The sequence below is a fragment of the Chinchilla lanigera genome, unplaced genomic scaffold (assembly GCF_000276665.1).
Source record: "Chinchilla lanigera isolate Chin_1 unplaced genomic scaffold, ChiLan1.0 scaffold00024, whole genome shotgun sequence".
NCBI classification, from domain to species: Eukaryota; Metazoa; Chordata; class Mammalia; order Rodentia; family Chinchillidae; genus Chinchilla; species Chinchilla lanigera.
In genome coordinates, this window is record NW_004955425.1 from 1,715,076 (window position 1) to 1,739,665 (window position 24,590).

At 34.3% G+C, this 24,590-nt stretch overlaps 1 protein-coding gene across 1 annotated transcript in view; it reads right to left on the minus strand.

The window, feature by feature from the left end:
• Nucleotides 1-5,558: 5,558 nt before the first annotated feature.
• Hectd2 (HECT domain containing E3 ubiquitin protein ligase 2) overlaps nt 5,559-24,590 on the minus strand; it is a 51,048-nt gene continuing 32,016 nt past the window's right edge. The window contains exons 12-21 of the mRNA XM_005386086.2: nt 21,984-22,091; nt 19,907-20,039; nt 18,882-18,970; nt 15,381-15,539; nt 14,200-14,274; nt 13,350-13,437; nt 13,161-13,267; nt 11,542-11,657; nt 10,618-10,761; nt 5,559-7,834 (exon numbers count right to left, since the gene is read on the minus strand). Of these exons, the coding sequence (XP_005386143.1) occupies nt 7,714-7,834; nt 10,618-10,761; nt 11,542-11,657; nt 13,161-13,267; nt 13,350-13,437; nt 14,200-14,274; nt 15,381-15,539; nt 18,882-18,970; nt 19,907-20,039; nt 21,984-22,091 (1,140 nt within the window). The 3' untranslated portion in view covers nt 5,559-7,713. The remainder of the gene's footprint in view (nt 7,835-10,617; nt 10,762-11,541; nt 11,658-13,160; nt 13,268-13,349; nt 13,438-14,199; nt 14,275-15,380; nt 15,540-18,881; nt 18,971-19,906; nt 20,040-21,983; nt 22,092-24,590) is intronic.

Genomic DNA, 24,590 nt, shown 5'->3' on the forward strand with positions numbered 1-24,590 from the left:
AATTCATCTAGCTTAGTTTTTGTTATGTAGTAGGGGTTTGGGGAGGTGGGAAGGGAAGATAGTTAAGGAATGTATTCCCCAAATTCTTGCATATTCAAACGTGTGTTTTTGCTTTTTTGTTTGAAGGACAACTTTGGTGAATGCAAAATTTCTTAATAACACTTTCTTTTGGAACTCTTGGTAAGGGTGCATCGCAAGTTTTGGTGTCTTTTGGGAGAACTGCGGCATATCTGGAGAAGATGCATAGGAGCTCGGTTGAAAACAACGGGTAGAACAATGGAAACCCTTGGACTTGTGGCCAACATACTTTGACTCTGTGTTGTTGGCAGTAGAAAGCCATGTAAGGTTTCTGAGCAATGCGGTGGTAAGTTAAGAGTAGACAACTGGGAGGGAAGAGACTAGCCACAGTGAGAACAGCTGTCACAGTGGTTAAACACTCAAGGCCTGGGCTAGGGCAGTGGCAGAATAAATATATGTACTGTGAATGCAGAACTTCGAGTTTAGCAAGGTTAACAAATGACCAAGACAAAGGAGGGCGGTGTTAAAACAATGTCTCTGGTTAGGCTGGGGTGACTGAAAGATAGTGTTCTTTATAGAGCTAGAAAAAGGTAGAGGAGGGAGAGAAAAGGGGAGAAACAGAAGGAGACAGAAGAGGTTATGAGCTCTGGGTGGAGACATTTGGAGGCTGCTGGAAGGAGCCTCAAGTGGACCACTGAAATCTGGGGCTGGAGTTCTGAGGAGGGGTTAGGTTGTGTGCCAGAGCTGGAATAGAGGCGCTACGTGTGACGAGTGTGTTCAACAAAGTTTCTTTCCAAATGTAAATCCAATCCCTCGTTTCTGGCCATTTGTGAAAATAGCCTCTGAAATTATCTATCGAACTCAGCTTTGTTTAGGCAGTGACAGAGCCATAGCCTCTGCAGAGTGGGAACATCCTGGGCTCCCTGGCTTCCCCCCGATTGTATCTCATTCCTACGTGAGTGTGTTTTTCCTTTTTTTCTTAATTATCATTTGCTAGTTCACTTTCCAGCCTTTTAAAGGAAACTGGTCTTGGGTTTATATCTCAATTATACTGTTCTTACGTTTCTTAAATTACTGACATCTTTATTTCTATTTTTTCTTTGCTATCTGCAACCCATCTCTCTTTGAAGTTTTATTTGAATTCTGTATCTTTTGGTTACAAAAATATTTAAAGCTATCAATCTCCTGATGAATATTGCTCTGCCCACATCCCAGGTAGCTAGACAGAAGTTTCACTGACACGATTTTCTAAGTAGTCATTGTTATACACTTCATTTTTTCTCTTGGCCAGAACTTTTTATTTTATACTTTATTTAGTATTCCAAGGATATCCATCATTTTTTGGAAGACAAAAAGGGAAGTAAAGTAAATACAGAAATCATCTAAAGTTACACAGCCATGAGTGTCAGATTTAGGACTAGAATCCAGACTAACCTGACTCCTGGCCTAGCTAGTGAGAAAATATTTTCTTCACTTCTAGTATATTAGGTCAAGCTTGGGAGTTTCTGGAAAACTTCACTAGTTGAGGGAGCATGTGAAATGGAAAATTGTGATGCTGCGTTAGAGAAATGTGAATTCAGATTCCGCCTCGGCTCCTGCATAGCTGTGTGACCTCAGGCAAGTTTCTGAGCCTGAGTTTCAACTTCCTCACCTATCATGTGGGGAGATTTATGTTGTTGTGTGAAGATTAAGTAACATGAAATTGTGTATATAAAATGCCTCATACACACAGGTGACCTAGAAATATTCATCTCTGTTCCTTTAATTAATATTCTGTAGATATTCAAGGCACTGGATAAGTGGTTTAAAAAATTAAAAGTGCTATAATTGCAGTGATAACCATTGAGAACACAGTGACAGAATCTTTCAGAACATATACACGCATACACATACACACTCAAGGGGCTGGGGATTCAGCTCAGCAGACAGCGCCTGCCTGGCAAGTGCAAGGTGGAGTTCGATTCCTGGCACCAAAAGAAAAACAAACAAACAAACAAAAAACCCAAAACACATACACACTCAAAATTTGGATTATACATAGAACTATTCTATAACCTGTTTTGTTTTTTTCTTCCCAGTTAATGTACAATGGCCACCACCACTCACTGTTTTATTTGGTGCACAAGCCCCTTGTTAGTTGGAGGTAGGTAGGCTGAGGCTTTGTGTAGCCTGGAGTGGAAGACAGATCTAGCTGAAGTCAATACGGTGTCGGGGAGAGTTCAGGAAGCTTTGCCCGAGCCTGACGCATTTCATTCCTGACAGGGTGTGAGTTGGTGAGTTGCAACAAGCTATAATTCAAGCTGAAACTACTTACCCACACGGATCTCCGGTTTACTCCAATGATTTGGGGAGTGTTTCACCTGCACAGCCAATTCAACAAGCCAAGTGGTTTTTATCTCAGCTCTCTGACCGGGCACTGTGTGAGGTGCTTGGTAGGGACATAGTGAATACACAAGAAGTATCTCTGTCCTTGAGCTGCTGATGAAGTGAACATGTAACATACATGTTTGAAGATACTAAGTGCCATCTTAGAAGCGAAGATCTGCGTGGTTTTGAAAAAACTGCTTCTACCCAGATGTTTTTATTTGGGGAGTAGTGATATTTCAGAGTAAGGTTTGGCAGGGACAGGAGAGATTGCAGAAGCGGGGAGAGAACTGAGCTATGTTGGGACAGGCAGGGAGACACTGGTTGGCTGGAAAGCCAAGAGAGAGAATCTCAGCAGGCATTAGGCTGAGCAGGGATGGGACTTACCAGGCTGCATTCAGAAAGAGTAAAGGACCTATCTTTTCAGAAGCTGGGATTGAGAAACTAAGAGTAAGAGTAGAGGTCATCTTAAGGATTTGCAACTGGAAAGTGGTCAAAGAAACACTAGATACACCTTAGATTCCCGACAGGGAAGCACGTGATGAAAATAGTATTTTTTAAAGGGATCTTAAGGACACACAGAAGAGTAAGTCTACCTAGTCAGGAAGTGTCTAAACCAAAGAAGAGGTCACAGAAATGGAGTAGAGGGTCAACTCTGAGAGACAATGTAAAGATGGAGCTTGCTGATCTTGAGATCAGCGAGAAGGAAAAAGTCAAAATGAGACCAGTGCTTACAAGCCAAGGGAATGAGAAGACTAAGATTGCTAGTGACAAACAGTCAAGTCAGGCAGCACACTAACTTGCAAGCAGAGGTGGTACAAACTCAAAATTGCGCTCAAAGCATGAGCAATAACAGAAAGCACTTATAGAACACTTGTTATGGGTCAGGCATAAATATAAGATCTTCACATATATGTATAAGTATCCGTCAGTCACCTATCAATTGTCATCTGTGTGTCATCTATCAATCTATCAACTATCTATCTATCAATGGTATCTATTCCAAAGTCACTTATTCATTGGCCAATCTGGATCAAAACTGAAGGAACGTAAGTCCTAATTGTGAACATAGGCACATACTATCCAGAATAAAGAACTCCTAAAAATCAGTGAGGAAAAAATAGGCAAAGAATACTGAACTGGTCATCATTCACAGAAGAAATCGGAATGGCCTGTAATATATAAAACATAAAACAACACTCAGTATCTTTAACAATTATGGAAATGCAAATTAAAACACACCTGTCAGATAAGCAGAAAAAAAAAGTCTGCTAAAAGCAAGTGTTAAGGACAATGTGGGGAAATGACAACTGTCTTATGCTGGGGAAAATACTGCTGGAATGACGACTCTGGAGAGCGAGGGGCTAAGAAGTTACACGTCCAGGCCATGGTTTAGGGAGACTCATGCGCGCTCCATGTGCACCTCAAGCCTGGTTCACACTGGGAAGCATGTCAATGAAGTGTAGGTGGATGGATTGACAGACTGGTACCTTCATTTAATAAGATTCTATTCATGCAAACTGAATGAAATTATACATATATCATTAGGGATAAATCTAGAAAAGGTAATATTGAGTGAAAAAGTTGTACAAAGATATGAATACTACGTATGCAACTGTAACAGTGTTTACAAATGCAAAGATGGCACAGGAAGATTCACACAAAACTACAGGTTAATGGAGGACACAGGAAATAAGTACATCAAAGGGGGGGGCTTTAATTCTTCCTGTAATTTTTTATTCAAAAAAATCTGGTAAAATGTTAACATTTGTGAGATCCGAGTGTGAAGACATGGTGTTACATTAGGTTAAACTCTGAAAATTCTATGCTTAAAATATTTCATTAAAATAATCCCACTTAGCTTTGAATTTTAAAATACCTTGTTACATATCCTTCCCTCCCCACCCCTCGGTAGCGAGAATTGAACTCATGACGTCACACTTGCCAGGCAGGCGCTGTGCCACTGAGCTAAATCCCCAGTCCCTACCCTGTTACGTATCTATGAGACGGAATTGAAAACCCTCCCCAGTGACACATTAATAAGGATAAATTCTGAAGAACTATTTGTAGAGTAAGAAAAACATTTCTCCTGACATAATTTTAATGCCTCAAAGCACTCTGTGTTCTTTAATTTGTGGTTGAACCCAACATCTGACAGCACTCACACACTTTAGTAATACTGCTTGCTATAAGCAGGGGGTTCGGAAGGTGAACAGATTGAGGGGCACCATACTCATCCGCGGACTGATCCATTGAAGAGTTTGTAGCTAACTGTGCTGTCGGGAGGTAGGGCCTGGTTGGAGGGGGTGGACCACTCCAGGGCGGGTCCTGGAGTGTTCTGGTCCTGGGCCATTCTTTCCCTGATGTTTCCTGCTCTCTCTGCTTCCTGGCTGTCATGCATTGAGGAGCTTTCCTGAAGGGAAGGACAGGTGGTCAGCTCTGTGAACTGATCTTGTTTCCTCCCCTGAAAAGACTCACCCTGGTCTTTTTTCTATCCAGCTGTATATGTTCTTCCACAATTACACAGTCACTGGCAGACCTGGGGTCAAATTGAGGCAGTGTAGCTTCTAACTTAACAAAGGATTAGTATCTAGAATAAAGAAACAGTTGAAAGTTCTTCCAAGTTAGATGTTGTATTTGCAGCTGATCACCCATAACATCCTGTTCTACATTCTCATTATCTCTTCTTTCTCTTCCTTAAGCTTGGAAAATGGGAGAAAAAGGCAAAAGGAATGGTTCTGAGGAGGAATTAAGATGTGAAGTTGTCTACTGCCAGTCTCATACTCAGTTCACTTCTGGGAGTACTTCACTGGCATTACACATTCCCTTGGTGGGGTATCTGTGCGATCACCCAGACCCTGGAGAGACACTGTTTTGTACTGAAAATATGGGTTATACTTAGCATAAACAACACATCTTTCGAAGCTATATGTATTAGCAATTTTCCTAACCACTAGTTTAAAAGACTTGTGGCTCAAATAGTTTGCATTTTATATTTTAAACCTGTAGTTTTAAATAACTGCCTAGCATTAAAAAATGAATTGAAGCCTGTTTAGAAAACTTTATCCAGAATTTAACTTAATATAGATTTGCATAAAAAAGGGAGATTTAAAAAGTTCTAATCACACACAAAAAAATATGATTAAGGAAAGATTTAAAAAGGACGAGACATTTTGTAAATACTGATAAATACTATGCAATGCTTTAATTTACTGTGGCAGATACAAAAATCATGAATTAACAGGTTATATATAAAAAATCAACTAGATGAATTTTTTTAGCTGTTTAAATTAACAAAATGTAACAGTAGTGGTTTTTACTTTTAAAATGAGGTATTATTACACTGTAAACAAAACAGAGCATAAATAAAAGTAATATGCAATTTAGTGATAAATGATTGTAATTTTCAACTAAATACCACCAGACAACAAAAATTTTCCAGTTAGTGATGGACATTGTCATTTAAAATTTGGCTTGCTTGTGTACTTCTTACGTAAAAGCTATACAAGCACATCATTAAACATGCAGACCAAGCCAACACAATTTTCCATGAGTCATCTCTACCAATAAAAACTTTACATTTTACCTAACACTTAAATCTGGTTTCTTATACATACATGATTCTTTTGTGCTTATTAGTAGTGACCTACATTAAACATCTTACTTTCTAGTTCAACCAGTACAAGAAAGAAGCAGTTTTATTTGCATATAGGTTAAAAATCAGAGTAAAACAAAACCAATACGCCTTTAGCTCTCTTAGGCTTTCCAAGATTTTAAAGCAGAAATACCCTTTAATAGTGTACTCAAGAGGAAAAGCAGAGTCTCTTCTGTCTCAAAGACAACAAGAAATGAAGTCACTCCTCCTCCTCAGAGATTTGTGGGCTGGCTTCAAAACTACAGTAAAACAAGCTGCTTAGTTCCTCCACCCTTTAAGATTCTGCTGGTTGGGTATAGGAAGCCTAGTAACAGGAAATACCCTAACTTGGAAGAGAAGAGGATTTGGAAAAATATTATTTGCATATGAATCATATGCTGGTACTAAATGCTGGTTTTATTATTATTGCAAATATAACTTCAGAATTTTCTAAAGGAAAGCTATCAAAGAATAATAAGGAAGTCTTGATTTGGAAATATTTGTAACATGCTAATAAAACTGCTTCATTTGCTATAAATTAAAAAAATACCATTTACTGTGACTTAAAATGCAGTTTCTTTTTACATGCTACTTTTAGAAACAAACAAAAATGGGTATTTTTGAATTTACTATGTTCAGAATCCAGTGAATAACAAACATTTTGTCAAAATGTTGAACTTTATTTTTATACCAAGCTACATTATTTTGACACAAATGTTATTATTATATTCACTTTTGTCAAATATTTTTCCTTCTTCAAAATTAGTGTTTCAATACAACTGATGATTGAAAGTGTAGATATGTCTTATACATCAATCAAAATATATATAAAAGCAGCTCTTTTCTTTTGTGCTTATAATTGACTTAATTCATCAATGATTAGAGCTCACTTTTTTCTAATATCTTGTTCTTAAGAAGAAATGATCATTATACAAATATTACAGAGTACTCAAGTGACTACTTTACTGCCAAAGTGCATGCAGACTAATACTTAAAAGAATATAACCTTGAATCCAGTTAATCTGAAAATACTCTTGTACAATCATCTTTATTGATTTGTAAAAGCTGTATACACATCTAAAACCCTGAATTTACTTTGTAAAAATAAATCTTTAGCAATAAATGGCACTATCAAAATCCCATTATTCTCAGGCTATTGTGTAATTATTTACATGCTTTTCAGCAACATTTGAAAAGAATCTGATAAGACCCAAAGCCAGTATATCAAAAAACCCTGTAAATTGCATTTGCAATTATACTGTTTACCTCTATATGAAAAATATGGCTACATGCCTTATAGTAAAGATAATGTAGCTATCTGCTTTGCTACTCTGTGCTAGCAGCACACAATCTGCCACTGGGTTCAAACTATGTCAGAAATGCGTTAGTCACTGTACTTTGCTTTCCCAGTGGAACACCTGTGACAAACTACTTACACAAAATGATGAAGTGGTATAAAAGAGCGACTGGACCTACACCTGTCTTTACTATGTTGTCTTCTCCTCACTCAAGAAATTTCTGTTTTTAGAAAATCATGCCTTCACTAAATGTACTTCACATTTGATTTTTTAAAAAAACGGAGTATTTTAAAGTTGGGGAGCTTTTTCAAAGTGTTCAGAGACAGAAACATGAAAAGGTTAAAGGCACAATAGGAGGGAAGTGAATGCTACATATAAATATAGTTCAAGTCTTCTAGGTTACTCGAGTCCAAAACCTTCTGAATTTGAAATTCCAATAATCAATTTCTGTTTCAGATCTTTTTTGCTCTTATAGGGGGGAAGGCAAAGTTGATTGAAGCAGGTGTGGGCCACAGGTAACCTAGGGAAAATAAGTTTTAAAAATATAGTAAGTCTTAGAATGCACACAAAATGATAGGCAAGCTCAAATCTATTTTACTATGCTAAGAGATGAGTCATCTGTCCCTATATTGACATGTATTTATTGAGTACCTAACTTTGTATCGGGTACCATTTAGACACTAAGGCTATGTTTCCTGACAAGACAATCAATACCCCTGCTCTTATGAAACTTTCACCTGAAAATATTTCTTTTGGAGTCAGATCTGAATTTGACTACTGCTTCCCCTACTTACTAGTTACGAAACTTTCAATTGCCTATTGTCTCCCAATCTCAGTTTCTTAATCAAAATAACAAACCAACCCATTAGGTTGTTTAAAAGACTAAAGAGCTATTTACACAAAATACCTAGCAAAGTAGTAGATCATATCACATTCCAGTCTTAACTGTCCAATGGTTATAAATGGAGCATTCTGGGGACTCCAGATGGCCATACCTTTAAGGTGGTTGCCCTTACCGCACATGCAACACTCATTCTGAATCCTTTTCACCAGCTGCCTCAGTGCTTTATCTGATGGCATCATCACTGTTATTCAGGATTTCTACAGCTCTCTTGAGACCCTTTCCTCTACCTTTTATAAACACCACAGAACCAACTAGTTGTCAGAGAAGTCAATGAATAAAAATGAAGACTACACCAGGGAAAAGGAGAACATATAAGTTCACATAATTAAAAACTAAATTTTGAGAGCCCCTTGTACTGTAAGATTTACAATTATTAGGATCACTTAACATTTACGAAGCAAGTTCTTAGTCTACAATAAGCACTGTAAATGCTTTTACAACCAACATTTCATTTCAAAGCAACTAAAAAACTGTTGTTATTCTTTCTCTTTTTTTTTTTTTTTTGGTCAGGAAAAATAGACATGGAAGTATACAGGTTACACAGGTTAAATAATCTATCTCTTCAAAGCTATAGAAATGGTAAAGGTATAGAATTGAGATTCAAACCCAAGATCAGTACAGCTTCAAAACTAGTGTTGTCAATATGTAAAGATTTACCATTCTGATTTAAAAGATCTAGTGAGGTTTCAATGGTAGGCCTTCCAGGGAGAATGGAAACTCCCCTTTCAGCTGAAATGTGTCCCTTTGGAGTATGTCTTTAAGGAACTCCTTTCCTGTGTCAGACTGAAATGCCGTGTGTGTCTGACAGCTATATTTCATCTGTGTGAAGTTCCCACGGGGAATCCTGGAATTGTTCTTGATTCACAAGCCATGTGAACTCATAAAAGGATCACTGATATCATAACAATAACTGAAAAAGTTTACATGTAATGTCACCTTTGTTTTAAAACAGACTACTCAGATTACTTTTTACAAATGATACTTTTGTGGGTATAAAATATTCTGAAAAATTAATTTCTGTTGAGTAAATAGATCTATAACCTCAAAAGGCTTCTGTGGATTTTTTTTTTTTTCAGGTCTTCAATTATAAGTTTTGATCAGAAACAATTAGTAACATATAGTAAATATTTGTTTTATATTTTAAAATATGACCTTGATATTGGCTTAAATATGAATTCATAAACGTTTACTATCTGTATAGCTACACAGATAATACAAAAATATATAAGGCTTAGTCTCTGCCTTGAACAGCTAAATGACTAAGGTACAAGTTGTAATATGGTGAGTAGTGTATCATTTTATACTGAAGAACTCACTGAAGGAATGATTACTTCTGGCTTTACACAGGCAGTCAACATTAAACTAGGTCTAAGGAGAGGTAACAGACATGTATCATATGTAAAAGGAACAACTTAAAAAAATGGAGGAAATGAGGCTTGAAATTTGTTACCAATTGGAAAAATAGCCTGTTGACCAAAGCATGGAAACAAAATTGATAGGCAATTTGGGACAGAAGACTACAGAGCTTTATTTGATAAGTTCCAGCATCCAGAACATAAGCTAATGGGAGCAATACAACTTATTGCCCAGGGAAATATGATCAAATCAGCATAAAGCAAATTAATTTAATAGGGTAACACAATCAGAATGGGTAGAACTTGAGCAGGTAGAACAGGATGTGGCTATTTAAGTAAGCTAGGACTGAGGCAAAAACTTAACTACATCAGAGTGGTGACAACTGAGAAAGCAAAGGACAGATTCTACCTCTAAAATGAAAGGGGAACTGATAGGACTTGAAATGTTCAATATATGGAACAGGAGAAAACTGATTATAATCAAAGTTATATCTACTCAGATTAGCTATGGAAATTGTGAGGTGTTTGTAAAAAGGACATCAGCATTAACCTACTAAAACTACTGTAACATAATTTAAAACCATCATCACTATCATTTCATATGTGAAAAGCGTGATACTTAAAAAATAAACAGATCTAGTACTAATGGTGCTTCTAGTATTAAGTATAACAGCTAAACCACCTCTTCACAAACACATTTCAATTTACTATTTTTCCTGAAAATAAAAATATTTAAATAAAAATGAAGGTTAAACAACGTAACACTATAAAGTAGGGTAGGTTGTAAGAGATACTACAAAGCAATTACTTGATCAAATAAAGTAAAAAGTTGATGGAAATGAATTATTTTCAGTTGGTACTGTTAAGTAACAAAAACTAATAGAGAATTTCAACCGAAGTCTCTCTCATTTGAAGTCCATGTTTACTCTGACGATTTTTCTATGAAAACAACTTCGTTGCTAACAAATCCCTTAATTATAAATATGTTATTGTTATTAGCAACAACAAATAGACTAAACATAAAATTACAATTCAGAAATATACCAGTTAGTGGAAGTTTCATTCTTTGAGATTTTAAAGTTCAAATCAGCCATCCCTCCTACAGGTACTCTGTCACTTCCTGTAGTAAAATGTAGCAACTTCTTTTGAAGATCAAGAGGAAATCCAAGCACAACATCCCAAAAGTATCTGTAGAATGCCAAAGGAAATTTATTTAAAATATTCTCACAAAAATCTTGCAGATCATAATCAATTAATGTAAAATAAGGTGGGAGGAAAAACTTTCCTTCAAGATATATCCTCAAATTTCCATATATGAATTCAATTTTTGACTAACATTATCATAAAATACCATTTTTATAAAATTATGTAAGTAGTAAAACAGTGGCTATTATAGAACCTATTTTTGTCCTAGTTATAATTTACAAGTCTATTTTTCAACAAAGGGCTATTAAAATGGTATTTATAAGTATAGCATCCCTGAAATTCTAGGACCAAAGTTACTTTTATTATTTACTTTTACAGTCTGGGAGTTGAACTTAGGCCTTGCTCCTATTAGGGCAAGCACTCTACCACTGAGCTACATCCCCAGCTCTGTAGTTTGTTTTCTTTGCTTTATTTCTTTATTTTACTAAAGTACAAACTTTGCACTTTTGTAGATAGTTATTTGTATAATATTTCCGCAAGGGGAATGCTAAGTTATTTCATATTCTCATATTATATTCTAGAGATGAAATAAGATCGTGAGGGACTCTACAATATTTCAGCTAGGGCCGGGGATACAGCTTAGTGGTATAAGCACCTGCTTGGCAAGAGCAAGATCCTGAGTTAAATTCCAGGTACCAAAAAAAAAAAAAAAAAGAAAAAATCAGGTAACTTAACTGATTAAAAAACATAAATTATGCAAGTAAGAAACCATATTCTGTTTTGTTTTCTCTTCTACAACCCCACAGCATATAAAGGGCTCACCTTATAGTTAGGTCCGTTTTCGCATAGCCATCGTACTGAGTACTCCTTTGCAGAGCATGCATATCTAGTTCAGGACTTCCACAGACCAGAATTTCAACCTCTTCTGGACGAAGCAGCTGTCAATAACGATTTATTTAAAAAATATAATTAAAAGTGATATTTTAAAATTAAATTAGAATTATTTTTAGTCATGCAAATAACAAAACTCATGACTTTTTACAGTCAATCAAACCATTTCTGAAGAAAAATCTTTTCCACATATATTTTTCCTACTAAAGCAAGGCATTTTTTGCTTGTGAAGGCTAGTATTTTATAAAATGGCAATTAGCAGCTGTCAGAGAGACTAGCAAGTAACAGCATGAATTCCGATTACCCTTCTGAAGAAGCAGCACGAAGTGCTAACACACACTCATTTGCTTGCCTATTACTACTGTCTTCCAGTGCCTTCCAAGTGCACTGGAGAGTTCGGGTACTTAGTCTCGCTGTGTTGCTCACTTGGTTTTTTTGCCTTTAGGTGGGTCAATCTCCCAGAGGTTAAAGTTTTCAAAAACAGAGATCATGCTATCTCATTTAATTCTTATTTCCCCTTTCTGCATTCTCACAATTACCAGTGTGTCATAACTAAAACTCAACTAGAGCTCAATGAAGTACTTCTTTTGTCAAAAGTACTTTCAACAACAGACACGTTACAAAGGTTACTCTAAAACAAGCTGGAAAGAATGAAAGCTACAAGCTCCTGCCTCAGAGAAGTCTGTGTAGTTCTTTTCTGTTATCGGTGAAAAATAATTCAAATGAAAGGCCTTACTCCAATCACTCCAAGCAAAACTGAGGGAAAATGTAAGTAGCATAATAAAGTGTGGCTGTTCTACTGTCTTGTATTTCTTTGCTGAAAGAAACTGTCAATGAGTCCTTGGTTGATAAGCAATGCATGTCTGTATCTGTTTTCATGAGAAACCACTTTGAAGATATCAATATGTAATACAACCACCATTGTTAATTCCCTACCACTTTGTTTGTAACTCCGTACTGTCTGTACTGTTCCTTTGCTATTTTGTAAAATGCTGTCTGTTAATATTTTCCTTTTATTAAAAAAAAAAAAGTGCACTATTTCTGATATGGCATTTTAACCCATATTTATAACTCTAAGGCAACTCAAATAACCTGAGTTCACCATGGTTACAGAAATAAACTATTTCCTATTGGTAAGAGGGAACTCCCGAATTGCTGAGGGACCTTTGAGGAAGCAGCAGACAGACATTTGTTCCTTAGTAAGAAGTTGTGGTTTTTGCTCTGGAGCTGCATGTTCACTCTTTCTGTGCTTAGTCCCCAGTAGTAAGATCTTAAATCCATGGATCTCTTCATGGACTCTACCCAGGGAATGTTTTTAAAGCCCTAAAGCACACAGACTAAGACATAGCAAAAGAGTGAAAAAAAAAAAAGTAATTTTTTTTTTAAACCTCCAGAGAATTAAACCTGGAGTGGGAGAACATTTTCATTTCTAGGTCTATTTTTAAAAAATAGAAACCATTTTATAATTTTAAAAGTTTATCTACTTGGAAGCATTTGTCAATGAATAGTATTATAAAATCTAACTGAATACTTAAAAGTTTTAAACTCACCATTAGGGCATTTGAAGCACACACACTATGAAATCCATAATAAAATGCAGCAAACTGCTTATAGATGGATTTGTTGAGCAGGAAGTCAGTATAAAGCTGTACATATTCTGGAAAGCAACGTCATATGTTATGTAACAAAAGTAAATGATAAATACTAATATTTTAATTGAAAAATGGTGTTTAACTTACCTTTCCTATTTTGATTGGTAACTGGAATTTTATCACCTCCTGGTTTTAAATTATAAGATTTAATTATTCCAAATTCTTCTTGAAAAACCTAACAGGAGATAGCATAACAGTACGATCACCGGTATTGCTGATACAACAATAGGCTTCAATGAATACGTTTGTAAAATTTTAAAAGAACAGGGTTTTTTTCCCTTCCTTTCAAACACACAACTACAGAAAGGCTAAGCTTTGTAACATTTGTATTAAGAATATAATACCACTATGGGGCAACCATACAGGGCCTTATATTTGAATGCTAAATACAGCTAAATACTTTTGTGATGCCCACAGAACTTGTGTGGTCACCTTGCTGACATCAGGTCTTTGGTGCTTTGTGGACCACTATAATTTCCATCTCCCATCTACTGTTTGCTTGCTTTTTTTTGGCACTGGGAATTTAACTCAGAACCTTGCACTTGCCCGGCAGGCACTTGTGCCACTGAGCTATATTCCCAGCCCTCCCAACTACTGTAAGAGCAGTGGAAATCAATGTTTTGGTTTCATCTGTTGGCTCTTCCTCCTAACTTCTTATGTTGAAACTAGAGGAGAGGCTTATTTTTGGGAGATAAAAAGATCAGAGAAAGTAACCACATCAAAGGAGTATGTAACTACCTAGCACCTAACTCTTTATGTACTTTCACTGACTGTTCATCTACATGTGTCTCTACATTACCAGGTTAAAAGATCCTTTAAGAAGATGATTGTAGGTGTTGACCAATGCTTGTTAATATTTTCTAACAGTATTTATTAACCAACAGCATTTCTAATATATAGATAATATAGTTAACAAACAGCTATATGCTCTTAGTACCTGAAATGTTGAATAGAAATCTTCTTCAACATTGCCTTCATATGATAAGAGTTCACTTAATCCATGGGCCAATTCCTATAAAATGACATCTGTTACCTATATTTTTACATCAATTATTATTACCTCAAATAGTTAAGTACATCTATTGTAGTTCACTTGCATGTGAGATAACGAGTAAACTTTGAGATTTCAAAATAAATGCTTGGGATGTGTTTTCTAAGGCATATAATTCTTGTTCATGATTTCCACCATCCCAAGGCTTGGAAAAGTAAATTACAGATTATATAAGAGGAAACTAGTTCAAACTACAGAGGTATAACTCCAGGATCTATTCTTAACAAGCAAGCTAAGTACTCCCCTAATGTGGTTCCCAGCATAGGTCACTGCTATCTGCTCTCTTACTGTTTATGAATTTGTAGTGCTTCTTTCAACGTATTCACCTACAAAAGCTCTACTTTAATTCATCTTTTAAGCATAAAAGACACAGTCCACACATTAAGTAGTGTATATACTGCAGTTACTGTGCCCCTGTCTCCCAAGAAAAAGTTGAGAATTCCAGAGGAAATATTTTCTCACATTTTGTTATAATTCAAGTTATCCACAAATAAAGACTTAAAAACAGAACAGACTCAGTATTTCCCAAAAATTTTCAAGTTTCATGAAAAAATTATTTTAAACATTAAAAAAGATAAATAACAGCATGGTTAGAATGACCTTATGTACTTTACATAAAAAACTCACTTAATTCACCACACATTTCATTTAAACCATACATTTTCATACCCATGTAGGGTGGCATTATCTGATGACTGTCATCATTTTTTAAAATCATTGACAGAAAGTATCGCATTAATAGAAATTATCCCATTATTCATAAGCAGAGTAGAGCTCAGAAAGGCTAAGTAACTAAACAATGTTCACAAAGCTAATAAATGGCAGAGATTGGATTTGAATCTCTGCCTAACTTCAAAGTGTGTTCTACTATTCTGTAAGTGATTAACCACACTGTAAACTGTGTGATGTGTCTCTATAAGGGGAAAGCTAGGTGAAAAAGGAGTTAAGTTCCAAAAGTAGGGGGAAACCATATTTAAAAATAAGAACAGCATAAGCAGAAGGAGTGTGCAGGTAGAAGAGAGAATGATTTAACATTCAGGGACAAGATGTTAGTAACTTATACTTACAGGCATAATTTGACATAAGTCATCAGTGGTAACACTGCAGATGCCTACTGGTGTATTTTGATCACTGGGAACGATGGGAGGGCTCAATAGTTTCTTGTAACAGCAGGGAGGGAAACGAATATCCAAGGTGATGCTGTTATAAACAGCTAGTCCCATAAGCTATGCATACTAAATGTTAAGCATTAACATAAAATCCATGACAACAAATGGGTTTTGAATTATGCATGTCTACTTCTCACATATTTCTTTCAGATTTAACATCTATTTTTTAATTAGTCTTATAATTTCCTTTCCTCTTTCATTGTTTTTCCTTTGTGTAATATAATTCCTTGATTACTAAAAGTCATATAAAGTGGAGGATAAAATTTAATGATTTCTCTAGCAATTATCTAAGATCATGACAGATAACTTCATACTTTTTCATAACTTACTTTAATATATAATTTTTTCTAAATTTAAACGAAGATTTTGGCAGTTTTATAAGCAGCAAGAATTTATTCAGGATTCACTGCAGAATGTAGCACTTCTTTTAGAAACAGCCATTTTAGCTATTTTAAAATTAAACACAGATTGCGTGAAGAAAGAGCTGCAAAGGATAAGTGTAGGATATACATGCACTATTGATAAGTTACTGGGGAAAGTGGTCTACAGTGAAACTTTAAAGGGTTTTGTTATTTGGGGATTACTGAAGTATCAAAGTTAAGAAAGCTATTGATGCTGTATTTATAAACTTTCTCTATTTGTATTTTATTTATTAATTATATGGCAGAATATAACATGCACTTGGTGAAAAGGTTATAGATTAAATTTCATTAATATTTAACTGTCTACTATATAAAGTTATCTAGAGTAATTCATTTTATAGACCCAAAAGAAAATCTAAACATATGGTCTGAGTAATTATGGAAAACTACTTAAAAACACTGCAAGACTGAAAATATTCCAATTTGCTAACTAAGGCAGAATGAAGGCTAATAATAACATAAGGAATAGCTGTACTATTTTGTAAGTAACCATATGAAGACTGGCCAGCAAATTTAAGAGTACAGGTACTGAAAATGTGTTCTAATGCTCATATAATTATGATACTAGCAACTAAGTGATAATCAAATGCTATCAATGGTAACCAATAATTAGTACTTACTCTCATCTGCTATGGTGATGAGTTTTAAGCACTTTTCATTTAAACTTTTAAAAAATATTATAACTCTAAAGACAAATTTTTCACAGTGAGGAAGTAGAAAGGTAGACGTTAGTCCAGGGCACTCAAAGGCAGAAGCATAACATTTTATTTCACACTCAATCAACCTGCTCAGGTTAATGCAGGGAGGGGGATGGGTAATTATTCTGTTGGAGTCACTGAGTTACCATGCAATGAAAACAGCAGAGTTCGAAAACCCTGAACTGTACTATACGTACTGTCCTTATTCTTAGTAGATATAGGCAATTCTACTTTTGAAAACTATTGTATTATAGTTCTTCACGTAACCTTCAAAATATTTTACAATTCTTATTAGAGGTTCTACTACAGTATTTCTTGTAAACTCCAAGGTCTTACCATATTCAAAAATAACTAACAGAAAAACAATCATTGTCAGAACTACTAGAATAACAAATCTTTGATCTTAAAATTTAAAAACTGGAGATACGTGTGTGTATATATACATATATATATGTATATATACACATCTTGTCAACTGTCATGCCTGTTACTTCTAAATTTTTAGTTCTCACCTTTGACGTATCTCCTAACTAATGACATGACCAAAATTCATACCATTTCATACTATTCCTACCAAAGAATGTGCTTTTTGGGGCATTGAACTTTCTATATATTTTTGTGTCTGTTTGTGTGTGTGCACAATTACACATGAGAAAATATAATTTAACTTTGAGGTTAATTTGAAATATATAATTTGTAACTGTGCTTAATATGCTCTTGGGTAATGACTGAATAAAAACTAAAATCTATTGCAAAAGAAAATGCTATAGCACCACTTTGAAGTGTAATAGTTAGGTAAGATATATGATAAGTATGTATTACAAGTATTAGAAAACAAAGTATCACCTATATCTAATTGTGATATGAGAATGTAAAATATGGCTATCATACATATCAGGAAATTTAAATAGATCATGGTATTGTGAGAACCTGGGGGCTTCAATGAAGCTGAAACATATTCATCAAATGAGTACTACAAGTAATACGATAAAAGGACTCTGAGAAGTATCTATGCTGTGGTATTTAGCACTTTGGACTTTTAAGATATAATATACATAATTACAAATTAAGCTTCTCTCATTCTGTAGTTTTTTTTCTCCCTGCTTCCATTTCTTTTATTTCTTTCCACTTCTATACACATTCCTTTGGAGGAAAGCTAACAAATGCAGACACTTCTTAGTTCTTTCTCTGGTAATATGTTCTACATTCCTACTCCCAGGGTGCTCAGTGCTCTGTACCAAGCCGATCACAATTCAGCCTTTCTTTCTCGCCCTTCTCTCAGCTTATAATGTCCTCCTCTTTCTAGTCCTGTGTTAACCAAACATAACTGTTTTATTTAAACATCTCTATCATCTCTGAGAAGACTCTACCGCACTTGATGCCATATGGTCATTTGACTATGAGAACAGACTACTTTGCAGTGGTGGCCAGACACCTGTTCACTTAGATGGTAAACTTAAATGGTGAAATTTGTCCCCCTACAAATCTCCAGTGCTTGCTCATTTATTTATGCTTCCCTTCTTTCTTCCATAGACAACTACATTTCTTATAATTTTAAAAGCTAAAGAAATGGCATTCTTGTTTATAATCTCCCACTCAATGCAGGAATGTACTCCACAATACACCTGATACAGATCAGAGGATGACATACTGGTCAGAGGATGACATACTGGTATATAAAATTTAAAAAAAAATAATGACCTATGCTTCAAATTCTACTTTTTTTTTCTTATTTAAGAAAGGGTCTTGCTATGTAGTACAGGCTGGCCTCAAACTTGCAGCGATCCTCCTGCCTCAGCCTTGTGTGCTGGGATTACAGGCACACACCACCATGCCCAGCCTATTCACTTTTTAAAGGATACTTCCTTCATATCTTAAAATTTAGGAACATATTAGATTTAATATCCAACATTTTAACTTAATAAACTAAATGAAAGTACAAAATGAAATATACAAGTATTTTATTATAAGTGAGAAATAATTCTTTTGAAAGTGTTTTAAATTTCAAATTTTTAAAGTTAATTTACCTCATTAAAAAAAAAATAAATTTAGCTCATAGAAGATTGTATCTTCAGGAAAAAATAAGAACCAAGCTATTTTTTCCAGTTAAGTCTACTGATGCTATACAGTTGTGATATTACAAATAAATATTATAGAAAATCTATAAATTTGGCCAGAATGTTTAATTTTCTAAAAGAACACGTTTCTAAAATAAAGATAAAATCTTTAAAAAAATCTCTAGTCTATTAGCACCTCCTAGTGGAAAGTTTAAAGGATACAATCCCAACCAATCGGAATTCAGAATAGTTATCACACTTAAAGCTGCTAAACCAGTGGCAGTGTGAATCCTTATGATATGTAAACATGCCTGAAAAAAGAAAACACAATTTTGTTTACATGATAGATTAAAAATGAAACAATATGGTAAAAAAATACACATTTACCTACCAGAAGCAAACTAATTCAGCATTAGTTTTGTTATATACCACCTCTCATTGTTAAAAATTTCAGATTCTTTAATGGACTATATACTTGCAAATCTCAGCATATATAAATATATATAAAATATATAGATAGGTCATTGTACTGTTCATTGGTATCCTGAACCAAGGATAGAAATGGAGTAAAATGACAGATACTAAATTTATCAGACTTCATTAAAGTTATAGTTTTATAGTTTATCAATTATGATCAAAAGTTACTTTAATGATTTCAATTCATCCACATCATCCCTATTTCCCATTATTGAAAAAATTTTACTTGTATATATCTGTATTACAAATATATACAGAAAACTAGATACATAATAAAATATGGAAATAAAGAATAAGGAAAAAATGAAAAGCTTCTGAAGGAAAACATTTAACAGACATTAAGAATTACATAGGTGGTTCTCTAAGTTTAAATTTCAAAGGCTTATTTTTTTCTTTAAAAATTCATCGTTTTCTGTTTCTTAAGGGTGACTCATTAACGAAAGAAATTTCAAATACTAGTGTAGAACATACTTATTTTGGTTTTTAATTTCTAATGTTCTTGATTTCAATGACAATTAAATTTTCATGCCTTTGGCTTATTTAGGGAAAATATGGATATTTCTCCACAAAAGCACACTCTTGAATCTTGATATATTTTGTGTAGGAGTCCTACTAACATTTCAATCATCAATCTAGTCAATTTTAAAAATGTAAGTAAGTCCTTAAGTTTTCAACGTCTCTGGCTGAAAGTCTGTAAAGGCACAGAATAGGTTAAAAATAAGTAGGCTACAATTATTAAGAAATAATGCTCATAAAAATTCAATTCTCACCATAATCTGGATGAAAAATTTGGCGAATTAGAAGAAGGAACCATTCTTTAGTCAAACCACCCATATCCAAACCAGCTTCCCCAACAAATGTAACTTTCAACTTCTTTTTCAAATCTGCTCTTTTCCGGGTTAACTAGTTGAAGAAATTATACAATAAAAAACAAAGGGCAGTAAAAAGGGGATTAAATTTTTTAATTCTGGAACTGTGTCAGTCTGTATCTTACTTACAGTGTCACAAAATGCCATTCATCCATTCATCTACCCATCTAACAAATCTGCTAGAGTCTGTGTGAGGTAGGTGTTGTAATCAGAAGATGTGATCAAAAAACATGATGAATGCTGGCACTGAGTAACATCCAATAGCAAGGCAGGGATCTTCAAAACCAGAAGCAGCTAACTGAACCTTGGAAACAGTGTGTGACAATGTCAAATTATTTGGTGGAGCCAGTTGTGAGCTATGGATGACAGAAGGTATGTTTTAAAGTGTGCCATAAGTTATAGGTCATGAACAGCACGCTAACATTAAATTTTGTCAATTTCATTAGAGTTTTTTGTGCAATTCAGATTCCAACTTTTTTAGAAATGTCATCACTGGAGATGAAACATGGGGTTTAGTTTATGATCCTAAGATTTAAGTTTCAGAGTTCTCAATGGAAATCACCCAATTCTCTTCATGTGGAAAAAGTATGTCAATCAAGATCCACCATGAAGATGATGGTGATTGTTTTTGACCATGGTGGATTGTGCCAGTGAAGTTTGTAACCAGGTACACTACAGTGAACGTGGAATATTATAAGGGCTTATTAGAACATTTAACGAACACTGCAGGGATACAGCTCTGCGGCACAAGCACCGGCCTGGCAAGCGCAAGGTCCTGAGTTCCTCGTACCAAAAAAAACCCCAACAAAACCAAAACCAAACATTTCATGCAGAAAATGCTTTGAGAAATGGGCAGTTTCATCCTCAATCATGACAATACTTCATGTCACACACTTCTCTGGTACCACAATTTCTGTCAAATAAAAAATTACAGTGTTGCCTCATCTACCTTATTTACCAGATCTAGAACTGTGAGACTTCTGCCTCTTCCCCAAAGTGAAAATAAGCATGAAAGGTAAATGTTTTGGATCAATTCAGGACATCAAAGTAGCCATGACATAGCAACTAAAGACACTCATGAAGAAGAATTTCCTGCAGTGCTTTAGAAAGTGGGAAGAACGATGGGATAAGTGTGTTTGAGATGTTGTGTATCTTGAGGGGAACTGATAACAAAGTGTAAATTTTTTAAAAAAAAAAATTTTAATATTCACCATATTTCTTGATCACATTGCATACATTTGTTTTACAGGTTAGGAAAAAAAACCCATACCTTGTTCAAAGTTAGTGTATCCAACTACAATATAAAATAACTCAGTTCCTTTTTACACTCCTTCAACACCGAGCTTCTGAAAATCATAGAGCAAACCAGGCAGTTTCTCTTAATAGCTGCATGAAGATCTAGCTAAAGCACTTATATATACAGAAAACTCTGTACATATGTACATGCAATCAGTGTTTGTGTGAACCTAAAGCCCAATATATCCTGTAGGCCAGATCTATACTTCTGCAGAACAGTAATCTGAGGCCTGAAGAAGAATGACTTGTTATATACCTAGCCAATAACAAAGATAGTGGGTCCAGAATCCAAATTACAAGAGGCTGGGAACATAGCTTGGTGGTAGAGGGTTTGCCTAGCATTTGTGAGGCAGTAGGTTCAATCCCCAGTATTATTTTTTTTAAAAAGGCAGAATCCAGGGTCCATACTAAGAAACATGAATTACTCATGTAAGTATTCTACATCAAACCGTTTTTCAGGGAGCTAACAACAAACCACAAAAGTGAATCTAAAAAAAAAAAAAAGTGAATCTAAGGCTTACTTATTATATAAATGTAGAAATGATTTTAACTGATATCAAAATTTACACATTTATTGACATAAAGAAATAAAAAACAGCTTACTAAGATTTTAGTAATAAATCATATTGCACAATTTATTTGAAACTTTAATCAATTAATACCATTTTGGAATAAATTATACCTCATCAAGTGAATCGCTAACCAGATGTGTCCGCCTTACTTTCATATTTAGAAATAACATATTCATATCAGGTCTCTGTCTTCGAGATACTTTATCCACCAGACTTTGCTAATTAAATAAGAAAGCAAACATTTTCACTTTTATTTACACTATAATTTCATTTCAAACATTTAAATACTTTAGTCAAAATCACTTAATTCCTGTCTTAAAATCAGTATAATCCTGTCTTTAAAAAGTTCATGAAATCAATTATATACATTTAATTGTGAAAATGTATATAATTATTACTTATTACTTCATTTTGGAACAATGATAACCAAATGAGGTTAAAAAAATTAACTTTTTAAATAAAGAATGTACATTACAGTTTCCATATGTCTCATTTTTTAAGTAGCAGTTTTTTATTTAATAAATACAAACATAAAATAAACATTTAAAACAAGGTATGTACTTCTGATAAGCTGGATTTAAGCTTTTTTAGACAATGAATTTACTTTAAAAGTGTAAGAGGTCTACTTTTAGAAAGTAATTTGCCAGTATTTATCAAGACATTGACAACGCTCATACCCTTTGTCCTAATAACTCCACTTCTGGGAAGTCTAAAGACAGAAATGTTTTATACTGTTGATGGTCAACACAGCTGTGGCGAACCTATGGCACACATGTTGCGGAGGGCTGTTTGTGGCATTCAAAGCTCTAAAAGGTTTGCCATCATTAACATAGTTATTATCCATGAAAGTAAAACTTTAGAAATATCCTATGTACGTATCTAGTTAATGAAATATACAACACATGGCTATTAATAAATGATGGTTACAAAAACTGTACATAATACAAGAAAGGTATACCTGAAATATGTAGGGAACAAAATTATCTATATACTACTGTTTCAACTTGGCTTTTAAAGATAATATAGGAAAGAATATAAAAGGGATTTACTAATGTGTTAACAGTTATGTTTGGATGATGGATACATGAGACGTTTTTAAAATCTACTTTTTGAGCTTTTTCAAAATGTCAAGTATTATGTATATAAAAAAACCCCAACATATAAAAATAATATATAAATGTCATTTATCATATAAAATCTAGATGCTTACATAGTTACTTATGTAAATTATCAGACTACCTCATCTCTGGTAAGAACAGAAAATTTTTGTACAGGTTAAAGTTGAATATTTCCGATATTTTAAATAGATATTTGTATATTTAAATAGATAAAATTTAATAGCCCAAATCCACATGATTTAAAGCTACTTAGATTTTGTAGATTACTCTTAATAAAACACCCTTAAGTTAGAGCCTTCTCCATTGCCCCTGTATCTATTGCTAAAGCTTTTAACAATTTTTTACTTCTTAGGTCCCAAAGAGAGCTACATTCCTGAGACAACAATGTGTGTCATGAACCTTTTCCCTACCTTTTCCTATCTTCTATTCCTAGTCTAGCTTCTAGGAAACTGTTGTAATAGAAATAGCCAGTAAATAAATGTATATGAGGATATTAATGGTAGACACACTTAGTGGCTACTCCTCCCATCAAGAATTCATATTTACCAGAAAATGCTCCAAATAAAAGAAACAACAACAATGATAGAATTCTAGACAGTCTGACTGGGGATGTTCTTTTTAGAGGAACCTCTTTTGCAATTTCAGATTATACCATATTAGCTTTTGCTTATACTGAGTACTGGCAAGTTCATCTTTATGTCAAAATAGTCACTGGTCATTAATTGCAAGTGTGTGGTAATTTACCAGTTAAAATGCCGGGAAACTTCTGTCAGGACTGATTATAATGCCACTTGACTTTCAGTCTCTACTCGTTTACTTATATGCTCTGTGAAAGACATAGCCTGAGACAGAACGAGTATCAGCCATTCTCCTTTTAAGAAGAATTATACAGAAAGGATATTTAATATCTTAAGTATGAGTGACAGAAAACTGCTAGAGAAATTTAGATAAACTTCTAGCTCTTTAGATTTTTTTTACAATATAAAGAAATAATAGCCCAAAGTGAAAAAGCACTAAACAGGCACATGACATTATACAAATACAACTAACAGAAAATGTTGAAATGACTAGCTGCATAGATTGAGTCAATTTCTACCCAAGATCAACAAACAATTCTGGTGCTAAATATACCAATTTGAAATCATCTTTAGGTGGGTAGTGTGGGTTTAAAATTCCTCTGTGAGACAAAAACAATAAAATTTCTTCTAGCAGTCCATACTCAGTCTTAGCTGATTTGGGGATGTCATCAGTCACTGAAACCTTTCGTTCTTCTCTGTAATAGAAACTAGTATCTTACAGGAAGTTACTTCACGAAGAATGAACAATTCTTACTTTTAAAGTATTTTGAAATATTAGAATTTATGCTTTAGGATTTTTACGTGCTTAGACAAGACATGGAAATTTTCCTGTTTCTCTTTTTTAACAAGAATAGAGACAAGCTTCCTTTTAATTTTTAAAGTTGTGAGCAATCATGTTACACAAATAGAAATACAACACAATATGCAGGCATTTAAATGCACAGTCTAGAGCTCTAATAAATAAAAAGCTCACTGAATCTGGTTACAGTGAATAGCTTCACTGTGCTGTGATGGAAACAGT